The 23,018-nt window shown below is 42.8% G+C and overlaps 1 protein-coding gene across 1 annotated transcript; it reads left to right on the plus strand.

The window, feature by feature from the left end:
- Positions 1–17,318: 17,318 nt before the first annotated feature.
- Positions 17,319–22,600, plus strand: CKS2 (CDC28 protein kinase regulatory subunit 2). Its single transcript, XM_036855201.1, has 3 exons — positions 17,319–17,491; positions 20,884–21,011; positions 22,272–22,600. The coding sequence occupies exons 1-3, from the start codon at positions 17,433–17,435 to the stop codon at positions 22,322–22,324; spliced, it is 240 nt and encodes a 79-aa protein (XP_036711096.1). The 5' UTR covers positions 17,319–17,432; the 3' UTR covers positions 22,325–22,600.
- The last annotated feature ends 418 nt before the right edge of the window (positions 22,601–23,018 follow it).

The raw sequence follows: 23,018 nt of genomic DNA on the forward strand, positions 1-23,018 counted from the left end.
GAGAAGGCGACACGATCAAGATTTCATCCCAAACACATTTTATATAAGGCTTTAGAGGGAGAGTGTTGATGGTTTAGTTCAATGTCACCTATCTCTGAGCAGACTTTCCTTAAACCACACGAGGACGTCACTTAAATATCTCTTTCTCAAGCACTGGAAATACCTTCTTATGAAGAGTAGGCTTTTCTTTGTGTTAGTATAGAAGGCCTACAATATTTTTTTTTTGAGAACGTAAATTTTCTGTGGGTTACTGTGGGCCTGTCTCAGCAAGGTGGTGCACCCTGAAATTGCCTGTGTCCTTAGCCGTCCGGAGAACCCATGTGAGGAAAACAAACAGACATATAAAACACAAACCCCACCAGGCCACCCCACAGTGGTTTCCCACTGTATCTAGAATAAAGCCCAATCTCCTCGCCAAGCCCCATGGCCCTGGGCCACGTACGTCCTGCTTGTTCTGCTGCTTGGCTCCCACCCTCCCTGCCCATCCCCCCCCCCCACCCTGCACTGTCCCCTATCCATTAAGCAGGTGTTTGCTCAAAGGCCACTCTTCAATGGGGTCTTTTCTGGGGACCTGTTCTAAATCAGTGCGTACCCGCCATCTATCCATTGGTCACAACACCAAGTTGGTTTTCCTCCATCTGTCTCTACCTAGAGTCGCCCTGATTGTTTCTGTGTTTAACTAACTGTCTGACCGCTCAGTAGAATGGAAGCTGGAAGCTCAGTATGAATAATGCCTTTGTCTGTCTTACTCGCAATGTTTCCCCCACGGCAGGCCTCTGGCATTGGGAAGGCAACAGATGTCCACAAAGGAATTGGGAGCCCAGCACCCACCCAGCCTCCCACCTGGGTGTAGGGTAACCAACTCTCCCAGTTTGCCTGGAGTTGTCCCTGTTTCAGCATTGAAAGTCCCCATCCTGGGCAACCCCTCAGCTCCGGTCACCCTCTAACTGGGTTATATACTTATCTAGAATTACCTTCTGGAATGATTGTGAAAAGTAACTTAAATGACACTGAAATATTTTAATATAAAAGCTTCCTCTGAAAACAGAATTAAACTTGCAGATTATCCTTTAATACTCTGTGAAAAGTTATTTGAATTAGCAGAATTAACCTATCTTAGTATATTCATTTGTATTTGCCTTAGTACTTAAAATATATATGCACCATATTGTTTTAAAAAAAGGATCATATTGCATTTGTCAGGTAGTGTTTTTAATTTTAAATGTCACTGCAGAAATAATGTGTTACAAACACTGCATGCATGACTCATTGCTGGTAGGGTTTGAAACTTCCCACTCGAAGTTACTTAGATTCCTAAAATAAGTTTATTCCTATGTTTCTTTTACATTATATCTTCCTGACAAGGACTCAAAATATTACGTTTTTCCCATTTAATTTTCAAAAAAAATATTCTTCAGCATTTCTATTTCTCCTTGAAATTGAAGGGAAAACCACTGTCAGGAGAAGTAATTACACCAAGGACATTGACTAAGCTATCAAAGTTGTCTAAGTTGGGAAGGGATTAGTTGGCTTTCTGTTTATGTTTATCAGAATGACTCGCTGAAATCACCAAACTTTTCAAAAGATAAATTTAAAATCTCTATCTAGTGAATTAAAAAGCAACCATGTGCAATCTGAGACCGCCCAAAGTGTGCAGAAGAGCTGTGATCTCTATCATATGTGTGCTGAAAATGTATTAGAGGCCAGCAAAATATTTCTGACTGTTGTTTGTATCATCCAGTAGGCGAGGAGCCGGCTGGCAAAGAGAGACATGAGGCCAAGGGCCCCAGAGGACATCGGGTAGTGAAGTGGATAAACGTCACCCTCCCTGCTCTCTCCAGCGCTCGCTCTCACCCTCTTCAGGCTGTCCACCTGCCCTCTGAAACCATGAAGAGCCAGCAGGTTGGGAGAGGGCACAGAAGCAGCTTGTAAGCTTTTCCAGTCTACGTTGACTGTTGACCTTGCAGAAGGAACTGCCTCTCCCGTGTCCCTCCCCTACTGACTGTTGATCATATTCCAAGGCCAACAAGAGACTTGCTAGACAAAGTCTTGAGTACAAATCTATAAAGTCACTGCCTTAGTTCACACCCATGGCATTTCTTACAGTGTGATCCAGTGAACACCCACATCCCAAAATCACAGAAGAGCTTTTTAAGAATATGGGTTCCTGGGCTCTGCTGCATCAGAATCCCTGGGAGGGGCCCCAGGAACCTGCATTTGTAACACATCCTCCGATGGTTCTGGTGCACACTAGGGTTGAGTCTCGGTGACCCTTGATCTTCAGAGCATAACTTTCATAAACCCCTCCCCCAAAAGACAGCTACCATCCCAGCCGTGCCCGTGGAGAGCTCCCTTCCCGACATCCTTCTCTATGGGAAATACCCATGGGTCCTGAGGATCTGAAATTAAGTGCACACAAAAGTGCCTCCCTGACTTTGTCTCCTGAAAAGAAGAGCCTGTTTCCCAAGTCAACGTCACATATAAAATAGCACACGTTGGTCTTCTCTGCAGAACTTGGGCTTCACTTGGACTTGAAGAGGCCAACCTCACGTTTGCCTGTCCTTGAGCCTGTTTCTCCGGCAGACAGACAACAAGCCACTTGGCAGGTGTGGCTATCCCTGTCTCCTGCACAAACCCTGGACCCACAAGCCAGACTCGAAGCTGCCTGTGACAGTGTTGCTCCCACACCCTTGCTGGCATTCTTCAATTCGGCAGTAACCTGGTAGGTGTTTTTAGAAGTAAAGCTTCATTGGACACTCAGAAAAAGTAAATATTAAAGCATACCTGGGGACTTCCTTGGTGGTCCAGTGGTTAAGAATCCACCTTCCAATGCAAGGGATGCGGGTTTGATCCCTGGTCAGGGAACTAAGATCCCACATGCCGTGGAGCAACTAAGCCTGCGGACTCTGGAGCCCGCGCACCACAACTAGAGAGCCTGTGCACCGCAACGAAGAGCCCACATGCCACAACTAAGACTCGATGCAGCCAAATAAATAAATAAATAAAAATAAAGCATAACTAAGCTAGCAATAACTAATTTATTAAACGTAACTACAGCACAAAATAATGCCAGATGCGTTGGAATATTATCAGTATATAGCAGTGGACTCTAAAACACACAAAAAATGGATCTAGGCAAAAGCATTGCCTAAGTGCAAATAAATTTTAAAATATGTGTAATTTAAAATACTATATAATGATTACAAATAGGAATTAGGTTGTTGTCTTTATAAATAGTTCCTACTTTCTCATTTTCCTGGTTACCAGAATCAAGTTTTGGACCAGCTCATTCTGGACTATCTCTAAATGCTACAGCTGCTACCAGAAAAGCACCAAGAACTGTAACTATAAAACAATGAACATTGCCTGGGATGGAAGAAGGCCCTCGGCTGATATCACAGGCTGCCCACCTGCCTCCACGACTCTTGGACAATTGATTTTCCATTGATACTACCTGGGAAAAAGGCACTGATCTTCAAGGTTCGCTCCAAGGAGATTGCTGTCCTCCCGACAGGGCACCTCTCCCACCCAGCTACTCAGTATAACACATCCAGGCACCAACCAGCTCTCTCCACTTCTAGAGCAGCCCTAGCAATTCTCCACCCTCCCAGAAGCTTCTAGTCTTGCAAATCCCAACTAAGCAGCATGCTGGCAGAAACTCAGAGTAAAAGTTCTGGACAGTGAAAATAAATCGCATGAAATCCTTGTACTTAACCTCATCAGAATCCTTCAAAACATTCCACACTGACTATTCTCGCTTAGATTTGTGTGGCCATTTCTGATCACAAGTAGCATTAGAAGGAAAAGCATAGATGGGGATGGAGGTAAGTGTTTAAATAATAGACACATGAATTCGCCAGTGATGAGGCAAAATAAAAACAGGAGATATTCAGTACCTACTACAAACCAGGCATTGTGTTGATCCTGGAGACGTAACTGAGCAGGATCCTATGAGGCCTTCCCAGAATAGACCCCCAGCCATGTCCTCTGCCTGCCCTTTGTAGAAAAACTTTAGCCAAGGAAAAATTTTAATCAGAGAAGTGAGAAAATGCAGAAAGAAAGGAAAACAGTCAAGCAAGACAAAATAATAATACTTTAGACATTAAACAATGTCAAGGACTTTTAGTTCTACCTCGAGGACTGTAGATAATATTCTGAACCATGTGCTTTGAGCTGTTTTGCAGATACTAAAACCCCCACCAGGTGGGAGAAGTTAACTGTATGCTGCCCACAAGCACGTAGACCCCAGACCGGTTAGAACCAGAAGGTTGATAATGCAGACTCCCAATTGCCTCACCACCCACCAATCAGAAGAATGCCCGCAAGCTGATCACGCCCTGCTCCTTGAACACTAAAAGACCCCTCACTACCCCCTCCAGGGCAGGGCATACAGTCTTGAGGGCATTAGCCCCCTCTGGCCCCCTTTTCCTGGCAAAGCTATTTCTTTCTATAATACTTCACCCAAAACTCTGTCTCCGAGATTTAATCCAGCACCCGTGTACAGAGGCCGAATTTCGGCAACAGAGAGACAAAAATAAGTAAGGCCCTGATCTTGCACTCATGTTATACACAGTCTGTGTGTTTAGACTAACACACAAATGATTAACTTTAATATAATGAAAACAAAGTAGCAATTACATTAGTACAGGTACCAAATTTGACCTAACTTCAGCATAAATGGCATTTGCTGGAACGGTGTTAGTGACTCAGATAATTATTGGTCAATCTAGACAATCATCCAAGAGAGACAGAAACCAAAGCAACCCCAAAGATCTCAGTAACGAGAATTCCTATGTTGTCACCTAGGTTTGCTGCCATTCTAATTGCCTCTCATCTCAAGATTCACTTTCCTGAGAGAAAAGATGTTGTCATTCTAATATGCATTACCAGCCCTTCTTGTGGTCAGGGGGACAAAGTCCCATAGATTGCAGACCAAGAATCACCTGGAGTGAGGACTGAAGTGGGAGATGCCTTGTCTTGCCAGCACACATATAGACCCATCTTTCCATACAGATCTCTGCCTAACCAAGAGGCCGCTGACTAATATTCTGCAAATACCACCAACACACTCACCTGCTCCCCAATGGAACACAACCCAAAATGACATTTAGCAACTGCATCTGAGGTAGGAGAAAGAGGGGTCCCTGGGCTGGACAGCTGGTGTTTGTCAAGTGGAGTAGAATTGAAGCTTTGTTCTCACCCAGACACTCCAAGGACAAAGCAAGTAGCAGAAGCTGAGCTCTGCTGAAGTAAAGAGATAAGATGACCACTCCTGAGACCAAGGAAAGCTTCCCTGTCTGCATATGCGCAAGAAGGCTCCTTGGGGGTTAAAAAGGGAGGAGGCACCACCCCATAATAAGTGTGGACATGCACCCACAGGCCTCTTTGGTGGGATCCATCTTAGCAAAAAGTTGTGCATGCATCTTGGGGAGGGTCCTAGGACCAGTGAGGTGTGAAGAAAGAAACAAGATAATTGGTGAAAGGTAACTGTCCTGTACAAGGGATTTAAATCACCTCTTTACCGCGCTCCTCCGCATTAGAGAGGACGCCCACACTCTTTCTCTCCAGGTGTGAATTTCTGCCTTGTTTCTGTCCTAAGTAAACAAACTGCTTCTCTGTGTGCTCTCCCACATGTTATGCTGTGTCTCTAATAATAAACTTTGTACCTGTTTTTACAGTTTTTGCCTCCTTGAAATATTCTTGCTTTCAGTGGGGGTAAGAGCCAAGGGAACTTTGTTTCTGACCTCTAGCCTCTGGTGGTCTAGTGGCTAGGATTCCTGGTTTTCATCCAGGCTACCCAGGTTCAATTCCTGTTCAGGGAATTAAGATCTCGCTTCACGCCACTGCTCACTGCTGCCTTTCCGAGATCACATCCAGAGTAAGATATGGTACCCAGTTGGGGCTACACATTGGATTATGTTGCTGGCAAATTGGACACTTGATTATGGCCAAGTGAGTTGTATCAATAGAAGTCCATGTTTTTGAGTCCAAGGGAGCAGAAGAATCTTTTAATAATTGGTCATCCAGACCCCCTAATTGTTAAGAGTCTCTCCTATAGAAAGGGCCCCTTGGTTAGCATTCAAACTGAGCATTGTATTCTTGGGTTCTGGGCCTCTTCAAGCAGCATAGTCTCATGTCCCTGCCCCGAGTCCTGTTGCCTACAGACCTCCAATTTCAGTCCTTCCAAGTACCTGACAGATGACAGGACCCATGTAAGGACTGAAACAAGCATGACAGAGGGGTCCCACTCCCCACTTGCCTTCTCCCTTTGCCCACTTTCTTTCTTTTTGACTACCTGCCTTCCTTGTGCCATGAACTTAAACTACCCAGTGGACCACAAGGCTAGCAAAAGCAGTAACTGGTAAATGGTTATCAGGATTGTACCAACAACTCCAAAAAAAGGGCATGAAAATAGGAAACCACCCCCCACCCAAGTTTTGGTTAAAATAGAAAATGCTGCCTATGTTAAAACTGCAAGGATGTGTACTCAACTTTCTCCTGTCCTATAAAAATGCTGACCCTTCTCCAGTTGCGGGGGGGTGGTGCTCACTGGCCGCCTATTAGCTGAAGAAAGCCTTTAACCTCGTTTGGTCTCTTAACTCATTTTCCTTTTTATGAGGAATAGGCCCAGATCTGAAGCTCAGGCCATCTTGGTTTGCAGGCGAAGTGGACATTGAGGTGCTCTACTCAAACAACGCCTACTTGGAAGACATTTGTCCATCTCTGTTGTCCATCAGAGCCACCTAAAAAGGACACAGTGCCTCAAATGTGTATTTCTCTTAAGTGCAGTCATATTCTTACACCAAACTCCTTTATTTTTCATTTGTAATTCTCAGTGAGTCAGTCACAGGGCCATATGCTTCATATGTTCAGGTGGAGAGAGATGAAAGAGTGGAAACACAGGCACCCTAGGAGGGGAACAGTGTAATCCCATGTCTTCCAGAAGCTTCCTTGTGTTTTCACGGACTTGCCAGGCCCATTTCAGTACTGACCACCTTCCTGTGATGCTTCAGTGTTGTTGGAGGAGGTCATCGAGAGGACGTGCCCTCTAGTTGATGTGAGAGCAGGATCCTGGCAATGAGGTCCCTTACCCACTCCCCTGTCCTTGGAATGTACACTCCATCCACCATTCCCACAGCTGGAGCTGTTTCAGAGACTTAGTCTTGAGAGAGCAATGTGTTGTTGAGACCATCTGGACTGAATATGACTGAACCCAGGTAAGGCCTCTCTATACACTCTTAAGATTCTTGTGGGCAGGTGTGAAGGTCTACTGGTCTGCGACCACCCAAGACAGACTCCTATGTAAGTTCCCTTGATTATTACTGTCACCTACCAATCTGGAGTGTTCTGCCTCTTTCTTTGGTCTTTCCTTGCCCTCTGTGTAAGGGGACCAGTTTGCAAACCAACAAATGTTCCTGGGTACAACTGCCTTATGGCCAGGTGAATCAGCTGGAGCCCAAGTCAGGATGGAAGCTTGGAGCCCTGGGGTCCATGATCATAGGGGAATTCTGTCCCCACAATAGGTCCATATCTGTATGCCTCTATTCTGACATTCTAAATTCCTTCCTATATATTTTATGCCAAGATTTCTGGCCCTGTAATGTTCCTTTGTTTGAGCCAGGATTTGGTCTAGTTTGTGTTAGCCAACCCAGGAAACTGTTGGAATTGTAACCAGCTGCAAGCCAGCACCTTGAATGCAGAACTTCTGATAAGGACATCCGTAGAAGCGATGTCGTCCTATCCAAAATTAGGTTTTGCCCTTCTTAGCCTCCCACGCTCAGAAAATTTCTTTCCTCAAGTATAAATTAGTAAACTCCTGCAATTCCTCCTCTTTCTTACTCTGGTTCGGTCACACACACCCCACCTACACACCATATACCACACCCAATCACACACACAACACAATGCACCCACACCCCAGGCAGGTTAAGTATGAATCCTGGGAAGCTTAGAGCAGGAGGATAATGTTTTTCTACAGGAGAGGCAGCTTCGTCGAGCTAGAGAAGCATAGGGGAAGGGGATACTTAAGAGGACTTGGGGTCCTCTGAGTCTTCCAACTTGCCCCGATGACACCAATACCAATTTTGGGAACCCATCCTTTCCAAATTAATGCTGTAATTTCAAGGAAGAAACCTGGTGAGATAGTGAATTCAACTGGCAATCTAGTTCAGGAACCTGTAAAATCCATCTCTGAGGTTTGGTTTTGCGGAGATCTCAAAGCCAAAGTTTCAGGGATGCTTTCAGGATGTCAAGGAAAGACCCTGAGATTTGTCTCCTACCTCACAGGGGAACTGAGATTCGTGGCGTTCTTTTCTCATTTTAAATCAGCTCCTGAGTCCAAAACAATCGTGGAACCCTGTGATCTTGGCAGTTCCCTTCTCCTTTTATGGGGTCTCGAGCTCTGTCAGGAGACCTAGAGCCTCAGGGAGCCGCAGGCAATGGCTCAACAGGCCAGCTTTCCGCCGTGCACTGCCTGTCACAGAACAGGAGCCAATGACACAGCCCTCCTCAGGCAGCTAACACTTCCAGCGTCCCACAGGCCTATAATCCACTTCTGCTGAAAGTCTTTTTTTTTTTTTTTTTAAGTCATTATGGTTGTTTGGAGGCTAAATCTATAAAAGTGAATTACCCCCAGGTCACTCACAGCATCTGAGAACAGGAGAGGGGCAGCCTGGGGGCTTGGGGAAGGACACCCAGCCCACGACTTGGGGACAACTGCCACTGCATGACTTGCTTCAGCTGTGTTCAGTCCCTCTCAACATCCAGACTCCAGGAGAGATGACAGCTTGTTCATATGGGGCCACGTGATCTTCAGGCGGTTGAGGGTTAGGGTCCCAGGTTCTATAGCCTCAAATGAAAGATGTCTGTGACAGGGCTAGTGGGGGAAAGTAGAAAGATCTATGGAAACAGAAAGGAGGGACTGCACTGATTTCACTTGGAGTAGAGGGAGTAGTGGGAATTTGCCAAACAGGAAGGAAATTCTGGACCAACATACCCCTCAAAAAACTAAAAAAAAAATTAATAATCCTGGGGCCATAAGCAATAATCCAGTCAGCCCTGAGCTAGTGATCAGAACCAGTTATGGGGAAAATCACATTCCCCATGTCGGTATGTCCCATGGATGGGTGTGGGCTGTAGACCCAAGCAGCTTGGGGAACATGGAGTTGACATTCACAGTCACTGATGCTCCCTTAACCTGGCCTGGGTCAGGCACTTCTGGCATCTCCCTTGGGCACTTGCTGGCAGGGTTAGAGCGCCAGTTGAGGGAAAGGGCATTGGGTTGGGGGGGTCACTAAGGGTCCACAGAGGAGTCCTGAGACCATTCTGTCCTGTGGCCTCCTCACTTCTTCTTAGATTTAAAGTATTCTGAGGAAGCAGGGAGATTTTGTGAGCTCTACCTTCAAGTATAAAAACAGAGAGGTGGGACTTCCCTGACGGTTCAGTGATTTCCAATGCAGGGGACATGGGTTCCATCCCTGGTCAGGGAACTAAGATCCCACATGCTGAGCAGCCAACGGAAAAAAAAAAAAACAAAAAACCAGAAATGGAGAAGAAGTGCAGCAGAATTTTTCAGCTCCCATTGAGGACAGAATACAGGGCCTACAGACCCAGAACCTGTCTGGGGTCCACTAGCCAAGTGCTTCCATGTTAAATCTCCAAAATCTATGCTAGTTTTGACTTAGGAACTTCTAGGGGCACATATAGTAACTGTTATTTTTTATAAAACCATGCTTAAATTTATAATTCATGCTGATTTTTAAAAATGTTTTACTTTGGAATAACTTCAAATTTACAGGAAAATTGCAAGAATAATACAAAACACTCCCATATAACCTTTACCCCCAAATCACATTTTTTTCAAAATTACCTCAATTCACAATTTTTCACATTCCATCACATTTATCATTTTCTCTCTCTTTCTTTCTCCGTACACTCACAGACACATTGAAGAATGTCCTCATTCTGAGGAAATTACTGTATTTGTATGTATATACTTATAGTGTTTTATATATAAAAAATATATATAGTATGTAAGATATGTAGATATATATAGTAAAACAGTACATGCCTTTTTTTATTTTTATTTTTTGGCCATACCTCACAGCATGCGGAATTTTCCTGACCAGGGATTGAGCCTGAGCCTCCTGCAGTGGAAGCGTGGAGTCTTAACCACTGGACCACCAGGGAAGCCCTGTACATTAATTTTGAACCATTTGAGAGTAGGTTGCAGACATGCTCCTTTATCCTTAATACTGAAGTATGTATTTCTTAAGAATGAGGACATTATTTACCTAACCACAGTGTACTTAATCAAATTCAGAAAATTTAACTTCGACACTTTATATGATCTACCATCCTTTAAATGTCTCAAAAACGTCTTTTGTAGCCTTTTTTATTCTTCCTGGTACAGGATCACATACTGCATTTAGTTGTCATATCCCTTTGGCCTCCTTTAATCTGGAACTGTTCCTCAACCTTTGTGTTTCATATTAACAAGTTTTAATACCGCTGTTCATTTATTTTAAAGACTACTCCTCCATTTCCGTTTGATGTTTCCTCACTGGTAGATTTAGGTTGCGTATTTTTGGCTTAAGTGGTGGTGGTCCCACATCTGAAGGCATGTGATTTCCATCTGCTCTTATGGGTGACGTGCCTTTGATCACTTGGTTAAGGTGTTGTCCAGTTTCTCCTCTTTGTAAGTAGGATTTTCCCCTTTGTAATTAGTAAGTAACTTGTGTGGAAAATTGTCACACATTTTACCAAACTATCAGAACAAGATAAAGAAAAACTTTCTGCATATGACTTGGCATAGCAAAATGACTTCCTGGAACATTTAACAGATTCAGAAATGGGGACATCACTGCATCCAGGTCATGGATTCCCGGAGGCACAGCTCTGCAGCTCTCTGCACTGCCCAGCACCTTGCAAAGCGCAGATAAATGAACAATTACCCCAGTCCTCCTCCGCCTCCTTTTAAAGGCCTTCACAGTACCTTGACCGAGGTCTGTTGTTCATGGCCCCAGGATTATTAGGTCTTTTTGTATTTTCTGAGGGGAATGTTGGTCCAGAATATTCTTCCTGTTTGGCAAATCCCCACCCCTCCCTCTGGAAGCAGCAATCACTTTCTCCATGAAGTTTACCTGGGGCATTCTTCCCTCCTCTCCAGGTGAAAAGAATTTATTCCCTCCTCCTCCCCTCCGCGGAATCAAAACCTCTTCCAACTATGCAATGTTTCAGCTGGGAACTAGTAGGAAAATCTATTTAACTGAGGTGACCCCTCAGCCCTCAAGTGTTTGCGTTCTTCTAAAACTCTGATTGGTAGGACTTCATGTGAAATTTTTCTGTCTTGAGGGAAGATTTGCATGAGGTAACACAGGATGCAGCTAGTGCCTGTGCACACAGCCTAGTAGTCTGCATGCAGCAGAGCTCCAGGAGGCTTTGCCCACATAGACTGAAATGAGCAGGACACTACGGGGCTCCCAGGCACGGAAGCCTTTCTGTTTCCCCGTTTCTTATTTGTAGGGAATAGACTCCAACCTCCACTACCTTCCCTGAGTCCCAAAGGACAGATTAGAACAGTTGCTAATCAGGGAAGGGAGGGGATGCAGAGACAAGGGAGGAAACCACCTGAGGCCAGATTAAAGGAGTGCAGGCCATGCACACACCCTGATCCTTATCAGCCCTTGAGCCATTGCTATAAAACTCCTCACTAAATCTTCCCGGGTTGGGACATACAGTTTTTCGGGGCACAAGCCCGCTGTGTCCCCCTTTGCCTGGCAAAGCAATGCAGGTGTTCTTTTCTACTTCACCCAAAACTCCATCTCTGAGATTTAATTCAGCACCAGTGCACAGAGGTTGAGTTTTCAGCATCAAGACCACGAGGTGAAGGGCATCCCAGGAGCTGTGGCTCACAGCCGACCAGAGGGAGATATCCCCACATTCTAGTAGAGATTTTCAAACGTAAGAAGTGTACAGATCACTTTTGAAGGGAAGTTAATCTCTCCAGTCACCAGTGTAAACTTTATATCCATTATACTAGGGGAAAAAAACCCACATATTTTTAGTATAATGTTATATACCTAAATATACAAAAATCGAATACGGCTTATACCTTTTAAACAAAGACATCAAAATGTCAAATACAAGCTAAACTAACTTCAGTTTAAATACAAATTAAATTGACTTTAATGTGAGATGTTTTGCTGAAACCAATCATCACCGTCAACACACTATGATAGTCTTAAAGACGGGTTTTTTTGAGGGCAGCATGACTTACCAATCCCATTGGGATACTTCATATTGTGATATTGTGATTTATAAAAGCAATACTTATTTGGTCTTTGACCCAGTTTCTGGCACAGAGCTCCTAAAACGCTAGTAATTTACAAAGACCAGAGAGCAATAAAGGTGTCTTCCTATGTTAATGAGGTGACTTTCAGAGTTCACATAAGAATGGGGGCTGGTTACCAGTGTAACCAAACACCGGACTAGAGTGTTGGAAATTTCAGTCCCAACTCCTGACCTCGGGCGAGGGGAGAGCGGCTGGAGGCTGAATCAGTCGCCAATGGCCAATGATTTAGTCAATCAGGCCTGTGTAACGAGGTCTCCATGAAAACCCAAAAAAGAAAAAAGACGGGGTTTGGAGAGCTTCTGGTTGGTGAACCTGTGGAGGCTTGGTGAGAGCTCAGGGAGGGCATGGAAGCTCTGTTCCCTTTCCCCATGCCTTGCCCTGTGCATCTCTTGCATCTGGATGTTCCTGAGTTGAATCCTTTTATAATTAACCAGTAATCTAGGAAGTAAAATGTTTCTCTGAGTTCTGTGAGCCACTCTAGCAAATTAATTAAACCTGAGGAGGGAGTTGTGGGAACCTCTGATCCACAGCTGGTTGGTCAGAAGTTCAGGCGACAATCTGGACTTGCAATTGGCATCCTGAGTTGCAGGGGGTCGTAGGAACCTCCAATTTGTATTTGTTCGATCAGAAGCACAGGTAACAAAAGTGGGCTTGTGACTGGTGTCTGAAGTGTGCGCGTGGTGGGGCCGGGGGCAGTCTTGTACGACTGAGCCTTAACCTGTGGGATCTGATGCTATCTCCAGGTAGACAGTGTCAACACTGAAATGAATTGCAGAATACCCAGCTGGTGTCAGAGAATTGCTTGGTGGTGTTAGTAAGGGGAGCCTCCCCCCGCCCCGCACCCGCCCCAACCATTCAGGAATTTGTGATCAGGAACAGAAGACAAATCCTTTATTACTTTATTCTAACAACTGCAAAAACCTTCCTATAGTGTACCTTTTGTTTTCCTTTGACATATTCTAACTCTGTTAGTTTCTCATTGGTCCACACAATTAAAGGAAGACTAATAGGAACAAAAAACATGCTTGGGCTCTGAAATTAAGAAGTCATATAGATGATGCAGAATTGATTTGTCCATGGACTTAAAACGCAAAGTTTAAACAGCCTGGCAGGGAACTTGAGGATCCTTCCCATCTGTGGAAACTAATTTGAGAAACGTTGCTCTTAAAAGCTGTTTTCTTTCACAGCTTACTCTCTTCATCCATTCACATCCTTTGGTAACCTTTAAAAGAAAGATTCCATAGTAATAAGTGACAAAAATCTTAAGCAGAACCCAGTTTTTCACCTATGAAAAAGTGACAAAATGTTTCAATAATAATAGTAACAGTATGATTAGATAAATTCAGACTTTGCTTTTTTAGACAACAATAAATGTACTGTTACTCATTTGCTTTATTTCCAAATTGTCTTGAATTTATTGTACTCCTTCTTTCAACACTTTGTGAACAGTAATACATTTTCTTGAATCCAGTGTTGCTTTTGAGATTGTTATTGTCTATTCTTGTTGCTTTGTAGGTGTGATTGGCAACTTCTCCCTGGAAGCTTTTAGAACTTTCCTTTGTCTTTGATGTTCTTAAATTGCACTATAATCTCTCTCTGGCACTCTATAAACCCTTTCAATCTGAAGTCTTTTTTTTTTTTTTTGAAGTCTTTTTTATCTTTCCTTAAAAGCGGGAAATTCACAGCCATTATATTTGCATAGTATTTCCTCTCCTGTTTATTCTCTCCCTTGTATCAAATGGGACTCTTGTATCGAATGTTGTCACTTCTCCCTTTAGCCTCCAGGTCTTTTTACTTCATGTTTTCCATCTCTATCCCTAACTGATGGTTTCTGGGACTGTTACTCAACCCTGTGTTCTAGCTCACTGATATGTTCTTCATTAGTATCCACAATGCTTTCAGTTTACCTATTGAATATTTTATTTCAACTATTTAGTTTTCAATAATATTGCTATTTGACTCTTCCTTAAGACTGCAATTACTAATATCCTTTAATCTATGATATTTATAACTTAGTCATAATTCCAAAAAAATAATCAAATGTAAAAAAGAAAAACTTTTAAAGTATGTGGTGAACTACAATGTGTATTTATGATAAAAATTTAGCAAATTAGTAATGAAAAGAGTGCACACATCCTCAAAATGACAGAGTATCTAGAACTTCAACAAAACTGCAGTGAACATTATACTGGGCTGGGTATTACATCCCAAAGTCAGTTTGTCTATCAAGTTATCTTAATTTTTATAAGCCACTGCTACACTGTCTTAATTACTATAGGTTCTTAATAAATCACGATCTACTAGAATCCATTAGTGTCTTTGCTATTCTTGGCCCTTTTCTCATCCATATTATTTATAGTCAAATAAGTCCTTTGAATGTGGTATTTTTATTGGAATTAGACTGACTTGACAATCAATTTGGAGATAATTTATATCTTCACCATATTGAGTCTCCCTAAGCATGAACATAGTATATTTGTCCATTTATTCAAGTCTTCATTTATGTCTCTCAAAATTTCATAATTTTGCATATCAGCACTTTGTATATCCTTTGTTAGGCTTATTCCTAGGTAGGTGAATTTGATGCTAATACTTTCTTTTTGAATAGGTTTTCTAGTTGTTTCTGCTATATAGGAATGCAACAGACTTTGGATATTAATCTTAGACATATAATTACATCAGTTGCAAACGACAGTTTTATTTCTCTTTCCAAATAACTTGCCTTAAACTTCTCTTAATTGTGGTGGCTGACTTCTGTACATTGTTCAATATAATTGGAGATAATAGAACATTTTAACGAGAATGCTCCCAATGTTTCCTCATAAGAATTATACTGTTTTTTATAGACACCTTTACAAGGTTAAAGAAGTTTCCTCCTACTCCTAATTACTAAGTGTTATCACTGGTGAGTGGTGGGTTTACAAAGAGTTTGTATTATAAAAGAGTGGTGAATTTTAGCAAATGTTTTCTTCTGCTTCCATTGAGAGGATTTTTTTCTCCCTTACACTGTTAATGTGGTGAATTACATTAACAGATTTTCTAATATTAAACTATCTTTGCATTTGAAGATAGTATATCATCCTTTTAAAAAACACAATTGGACTCAGTTGGCCAGCATTTAGGATTTTTACATGTATCTATTTGAGTGAAAGGTACAGGTACTTTCCTTTCTCATGTTGTTTTTTTGAATCAACATTATTCTTGCCTAATAGAATAAACTCTTTTGCTCTAGAAGAGTTTATAATTAAGAAATAAACTCTTGGTAAAACTTTTCTGTAAAGCCATTCGGGGCTAGAGCTTTATTTATTTTTTTAGTTGAAATATTCATATACCATACATACGGTTCACCCTTACGTATACAGTTCTGTTTTTTCCTATTCACAAAGTTATGCTGTCACTACCAGAGTTGGACTTTTAATTACTGCTGTAAGTTAATTGATATAGGACTCTTCAGTCTTTCTCTGGCTTCTTGAGCCAGTAGAGGAAGACAAGCAAGGGGAAGCAGATGAAGGAAAGACGGAGAGAGCAAATAGAAAACAACTATCAGAGAATAACGAGGAATCATAAGTGTAGTAATGACACGGCGCTAAGTATTTTTAAAATTTTTCTTGAGATCGTATACCGTGTACGGAGACATACACAGAAATATTATCTCTGAGTGAAATAACATTATATTTGGGATCACTTTAAAAATATTCTAGGGAAAAGGGGTAATAGATGAAACAAGATGGGCCAAACGTTAATAGCTGAAGCTGAGCAACTGGTATGTGGTAGGTGATTATATTACTATTCTACTTTTATGTGTTTGAGATTTTTCCACAATGGTCTCTGTAAAAATATACCTCGTAGTAAGTTTTTCTTTCCCAGGTTCCACCAAAAAGTTAGTGTGACTTCCTTACTCATCTCCCTTAACGGGTTATTCACATCTTTTCTTTTTTTGGCTGAGTCATGCCGGATCTAAGTTCCCTGACCAGGGATCAAACCCACGTCCACGGCAGTGAAAGCGCCCAGTCCTAACCACTGAACCGCCAGGGAATTCCCTACACGTACCTGTATTTTAAACTAGGATTCAATGCTAAGAAGCCAAAAGAATTTTTGCTAACCACTTTTAATCCCACTGTCCTCTACTAAACATCATTATTGTAGTAATCTTTTTATTTTCCCATATGCACGCACACACGCATATCTACAGAGTTGTCGGAGTGCGCAAACGGCGTGGGAAGACAGTTTTCACCTAACATAGGTCTCTGGGCCATGGCCACACCGCCATCTACGCAGCACTCCGTGGCGAAGTTCCGGAACGTCGCACTCATCCTGGCGGCGCGCATCGCTGCGGTGAGACATCTGGACGTCTTCCTCATGTCTGGGCACAACTTCGGCTTCTCCGCGTCCTTACTCCCACAAACCGGCCTTGGGCGCCCGCGGTGACACTCCTCCCCTCACGCTTCCCACGCCTGGATTTCCCACAGTCTAGGAACACGGGCTGGCCCTCCTCACCTCCCACTGACTTCAGACGCGGAGCCGGGTCTGGGGAGGGTGCGCCTGCGCACAGACTGCCGTTCGTCGGGCAGCCCCCGCCCCCCGGCCTCGCCAAACCCCGCGATACCTTACCCCTCCCGCAGGTTCGCTGTCCCAACGGCTCCGCGGACCTGGAACTTTCTACACCCCTGCGCACGCGCTCTACGGCCCTTAACGTCCCGGCTCCGCCCATCCCTGGCCGCTCCCCTTTTCGTCAGGGAGCTCCCCGCCCCCACGCCACGCCAATCATCCACTTCTTTCCTAGGCCGACCTCGCAACAGGTCTCTGATTGGCTGATCTTGGGTGCGAACGCCGCGGAGGGGCGGCGACGATAGGCTGGGAGCCGGTCCCGGCCTATCCGCAGAGTGCGCGGAAGGTGATTGGTCAACACCGTCGTCCAATCAGCGGCGGGCTGTCGGATTCAAACCGGACTCTTTTGGCTTACGGTCGGTTGGTCTCAGTCGAGTCGTTGCCTTCACCTGACGAGGACGTGTCGCTCGCCTGCGCCCGTTCTTCGCGCCTCGTCGCTCCAGTCCCGTGCTGCCCACCGCCCTCCCGCAGGATGGCCCATAAGCAGATCTACTACTCGGACAAGTACTTCGATGAGCACTACGAGTACCGGTGAGCGGACCGGACGGCCTAACTTAGCCGCGGCCCCGGCCGAGCCTGAGCTGGAACTCGGGCCGGGGGGAGGGTACCAGGGGCCAGGACCGGGAGTCGGGGTCGAAGCGCGTCGGGCTGAGGTTTGGGTCGGAGCTCGGGGCCGGGGGCCGGAGGTAGGGTCAGGGTCGAGCCCGGGGGCCGGCCGGGAATCGCGGTTGTGTCGGGGCCGGGCCGCCCGGGCGGGAGCTTGCGCTTCTCCTCGCCTGGCGGGCCGGCCCGGCCGGCTTCCGCCCTTTGTTCCTGTCTGTGAGGAGGACGAGGCTGGGGCGGGGATGGGGCCGCTTCTGGTGCAGAATTGCTGCCTTAAGGGGAAGGGGCCGAGGGCCGAAGCGGACCCGGCGTAGCTGAAGTCCAACGCCGAGAGCCCGAATCGCAGCGGTTCCTAAGAACTTAGGCCTAGTTCGCACTTAGGCAAACGTCCCACTCCCAGTCACAGCGGGCGAAGGGCTGTCGGAAGGGTAATTTTGCTCAGGTAAAGTCGCCAGAGAAACACTTCTCTTTTTCTCGCATTTGAAGTTAATGGCACTAAAAAGTAGCTTGTGGGGGAGTCCCCCTAAAGTAAGCTTCCTTGGGATTCGAAATGTGTCTTGGGTATGGCGACTTCGGCAGGGGGCTGGTGCGTGTTAACCTTCTTGGGTTATTATTAAAGGGGTTTCCTTTTGAGACAAAATTGAGAACTCGAATGGATTTGGGGCGTTTTTTTCTGCTAGTGTGTATCGGCCAAATTTTTGGCTTTGAGGGATTTCTGGTTTTTGCATCATTATGTGATGCACTAGAGCATAGTTGCTAAATGTGTAAGATTAGCAAATTGGATTGTGTGAGGGAAGAAACACTTAACATTAGCCTTAATGTATGCAGGAGACTTAGCTGGGGTGTGGCTTCAAAGACCAGCGCCACCCAGTTCTCCTGGGTGGTGACTAGGACGCTGCATTCTGGGAAACTACCAACTTGTAGGAGGGGCCAAATAGTGACCTTATTTTCTGCCTCCTATCCTTTTACGTTAGATTTCCAAGAATGCTATTTGAGTTAGAAAGGATATAACAGTGGGTGGCCTCTTTTTTTCCCTCCCCTTAGTATCTTGTAATTCTTTCTTAGTATCTTGTAACTCTTTCTCTGGAGAAAAACGGAGGATTTCTCTGGGCAGCTTTGCAGGTTAGTAATACCTGCATTGTCCAGCAGGGGTTATCCGGTAATGGACAGAATGTAAACCACAATCTTTCTAAAAATCTGGGAAAATACTAATTGTGAAACATGTCTGGCTCCGAGTAGTACTTTTCAGGACTTTTCCTGGCAGTAGTTCCGTTTTCTGGTTTCAGTATACTAGCATAATCATTGATGAGCACGAAGTAAACTAGTCTATGCTATCAACAAGATTTTAGCCTAATTGACTAAGTGGTTTGTGTGTAGTAATGAATAGAAGAAAATCCTCTCATATCTGAAATGATATATTCTACTCCAATTTTAATCTAATTACTATCTAATCCAGTATTAATCTGATTAATATCTAATCCAATATTAATTAAACCTGGTCTTTCTTGACCAAGCCACTTGCCTTTATCAAACAGGACAGTAATGTCCAGAGAAGGGAAATTTAATTGTATCTTGCAGTGTTATCTTAGTAGTTTCTTTGTTGTTTGTACTGTTATGGTTTTTTTTTAACCCCCTCTTCACCCTCCATGATAAGCCCTCGGTACTGAAATGTTAGATTTTTGGAAACAGTTCTCCTTACATGTAGTTAGAAATATATAGAGGAGTTATATCCATGCAGAAAAAAATACAGGTAGACTTCCCATCTGAGTTTGAAGCTACTTACACATTTTTCCCTCGTAATCAAGTCCTGATGAAGGTTAGCCTGTCTCCATGGTTTATGGAGAAGGTAGGGAATATGACTTATATCTAAACATATATTGGTACATTTTGTACGGCATACATAATATGAGTACAAAAGCTAGTTTGCATTTTACATTTCTCTCGAGACTAATCAACAGTTATGTAGAAGGTAGAAATAAGGTAACAGGCTATTTGCAGAGCCTTAAAAGTAGATGTTAAAGCAGTATTTCAAGAGTCAGTGAGCTAGCTGGTAACTATTGCTAAGAATCATCATGTAGTTCACTGGAATTGGTAAAATTTTTACAAACTATGATAGTAAGCATAATTTGACTTGGTGGCCTTGTGGCCAGAAAGCAACATAACACAACTGTTCTAAGGCTTGATTTTGTTAGGCAAATTATAGGAAATTGGTACTTAACCAACCACTCACAGACTAGAACTTAAGTTGATGACAGTTTAGTGCTTATTATGGGTTATGGGTTCAGTTTTCCTGTGACCAGACTGCTCCTTTCTTACCCCCCAGCCAACAAATTTGCAGGCATATATCCAATACTGGTCAAAAAATTTGGTTGGTGGTAATGGATGACGGTATAAAACTACTGCTGCTGGAAGTGATTAAAAATGAGCCTGGGAATTTTGATTTTTATAAAGATCCTTTCAATTGTAATTAAATAAGAAGTCGGTGGGGGTGCATATTTGTTTTCTAAGAATTTTTCAAAGCTCCAATTGTACCTATACTTGACGGTTTGACATTGAAGAATATTGCATGCTTTCCTTAAAAATTGATTAAAGTTTTGGATATAGGCCAGTAACTTATTGGAAAACTGAATGTCTGTGTTTTAGGTAGCAGGCACATGTATATGTGCATTTAGTGTTCGTGATCTATAGAGTAATAGGAAACCCAAATTAACTGTAACAAGCTAGATTCCCCCACCCCAGCTACCTGGGGCTAGTATGACACGTCTTAAAATCGGGGACCATTCTTAATTTATAGTCACTTCTGTGGTCTTAGATGGCTTCTCTAGCTCCCTGATCATATCAATCTGCTTCATAACTAACAGGAAGGAGAAAAAAGAGAATTGGGCATGTTCTTTTCTTTCGAGGATACTTTCCATAAGTTGCATAATTTCTGCTTATATCCTGTTGGGCAGGATTTAGTCACATGTGACCAGAGGTAGCTGCAGGGGAGGCTGGGATGTCTTGGATAACAATGTGTCCCACTTAGTTTTTGAGGTTCTATTCCTGAAGAAGATTGAGACAATTAGCAAGCAGTCTCTATTAGGGGAAAAAAGTTAATCATAAATAAAATGCCTCCCACTTTTGGACTGCGTATTCTAATCTCTAATTTGAACACAGGCCATCAAGATCAGAATTAAAGGTAGTAGAGAGTAGTCTTTAAGATTGATGCTAATGGTAATGTAACAGGGTAGGTATCCTAAAGATGCATGTGTAAAGTGACCATAATTGTAGGAAAGGCATATTCACTTAGAGCACTAATATTTCACTATATTTTTTAACAGGCATGTCATGTTACCCAGAGAACTTTCCAAACAAGTACCCAAAACCCATCTGATGTCTGAAGAGGAGTGGAGGAGACTTGGTGTCCAACAGAGTCTAGGCTGGGTTCATTACATGATTCATGAGCCAGGTAAGTTTTGCTATTTAGGGAAGCACTAATTGAATTAAAACAGTAGTGGTTGTTAAAATTGTTTTATTAATATTGACGTTTCAATGGTATCCCAAAGTAACTCTGATAAGCTTGACTATTTCTGAATGACTGATACCTCCATAGAGAGGGTTCCAATTTTATAGTAAATAAAATACCACGAGTGAAAATAATGCATTCTTCTGAACTGCAAAAATAACCTATTTAGTAAAAAAAAAAAAGGATATTCTGTTTTAAAATGCGTGTCATTGCTAGTAGTATCTTGAAGTATTTTGCCATAAATATATTTAGAATTCTGGTATCTCCTTTTTGAAAACTAAGAACTTAATGTAAGACAACTTGAGTGTCCTGAAGTTGTGTATAGAAATTGATGCAATTTGAAGTGATTTGTTTTTTCCTTTAGACAATTAGTATCTACCACATTAAGATGAAATGAGATAACATAGCTAGTGAACTCAAATGTGCTGCCTGTGTTATACTTGAGTGCTTATGCTATTACGTGGTATTTACCAGAGAGTTTTCCAGATTACTGTTAGTAACTATTTGTAAACCAGACTAAGAAACTTTGTGGTGTTAAATTGTGTTTTTGGGTTATCAGTAAATCTAGCTAAAGGACATATACTGCTTTGAACAAAATTTGAAGTCTTAGAAGCTGAATTAGGTGAAACTAAAGCTATCTTGCTTTCTGCTTTTGTTAAAAGCAGCAGCAGCAGCAAAAACTCTTAAGACTTGTAACTTTCTTGGGATTGGAGCATATAATCATATTAAAAAGGTGTTTCTCCAGATAATACAGTGCAACTGAGGACCTTACCTATAGGTTCATAGTCAGTCCTCCACCTGCCCAAACAGAATCTACAGGGATGGGCCCCTAGGACCTGCATTTTTTGAATGAGGTGTTAAGTGTCTTTTCCAAACAAGAGAAAACCTTTTTCTTTTCACTGGAATTGAGATTCTAAAGATAGAAACCATTCTCCTTCTCAAATAGCATCTTTACTTAACAGCCCTTTTCTCCAGGGTGTGTAAAAACTGGGGGAATATTCATTGTTAGGTTGTTTTCTTCTGTTTACTGTTTACAGTGACATGGAGCAAAATTTATTTCAGATACCTCAATAAGTAACATTAATTGACCATAGATTTATTTTATTTTATTTTGGTTCAACTGAGAATTCTTTGAATTTTTGTTGAATGAATGAAAATTAACCATATAATATTAAAATAATATAAAACATTTTCTTTCTACAGAACCACACATTCTTCTCTTTAGACGACCTCTTCCAAAAGATCAACAAAAATGAAGTATATCTGGGGATCATCAATTAAATCTTTTTCAAATTTAATGTATATGTGTATATAAGGTAGTATTCAGTGAATACTTGAAAAATGTACAAAGTGTTCATCCATTCCTGTGCATGAGCTGTATTCTTCACAGCAACAGAGCTCAGTTAAGTGCAACTGCAAGTAGGTTACTGTAAGGTGTTTAAAATTTCTTCTAGTCAGATTTTCTTTTAATGTAAGTGCCTGTTTGACTTTACCTGTTACTTTTGTTAAATAAAGTTTGTATGTTGCATTTATCACTGTTTGAAGTTACTGAGGTTTGTTTTCTTAAGGTTAATTTGTGACTATTGAGGATGTTGGATGATTTCAGTTTTATAATTTTAGTCCTGAGGAAATAAATTCACTTTATAGAAATAAAATGTTAGGTGGGTTTAAACCCATTAGCTTGGTGTGATTGAGGGTACCATTTTAAAATTTATTTATTTATTTTTAATTTTTTGCTGCGTTGGGTCTTTGTTACTGCGCATGGGCTTTCTCTAGTTGCGGCAAGTGGGGCTACTCTTCGTTGCGGTGTGCGGGCTTCTCATTGTGGTGGTTTCTCTTGTGCAGCACGGGCTCTAGGCGTGCGGGCTTCAGTAGTTGCAGCACGCAGGCTCTAGAGCGCAGGCTCAGTAGTTGTGGTGCACGGCTTAGCTGCTCCGCGGTATGTGGAAT

The sequence above is a fragment of the Balaenoptera musculus genome, chromosome 6, assembly GCF_009873245.2.
Source record: "Balaenoptera musculus isolate JJ_BM4_2016_0621 chromosome 6, mBalMus1.pri.v3, whole genome shotgun sequence".
Taxonomy (NCBI): Eukaryota; Metazoa; Chordata; class Mammalia; order Artiodactyla; family Balaenopteridae; genus Balaenoptera; species Balaenoptera musculus.

What these genes read in the sequence shown, in the direction of transcription:
- CKS2 (XM_036855201.1), top strand. Translation starts at nt 17,433, where the DNA reads ATGGCCCATAAGCAGATCTACTACTCGGACAAGTACTTCGATGAGCAC. An exon ending in GATGAGCACTACGAGTACCG is followed by an intron (nt 17,492 to 20,883) that starts GTGAGCGGACCG and finishes ATTTTTTAACAG; the next exon opens with GCATGTCATGTTACCCAGAG. An exon ending in TTACATGATTCATGAGCCAG is followed by an intron (nt 21,012 to 22,271) that starts GTAAGTTTTGCT and finishes TTCTTTCTACAG; the next exon opens with AACCACACATTCTTCTCTTT.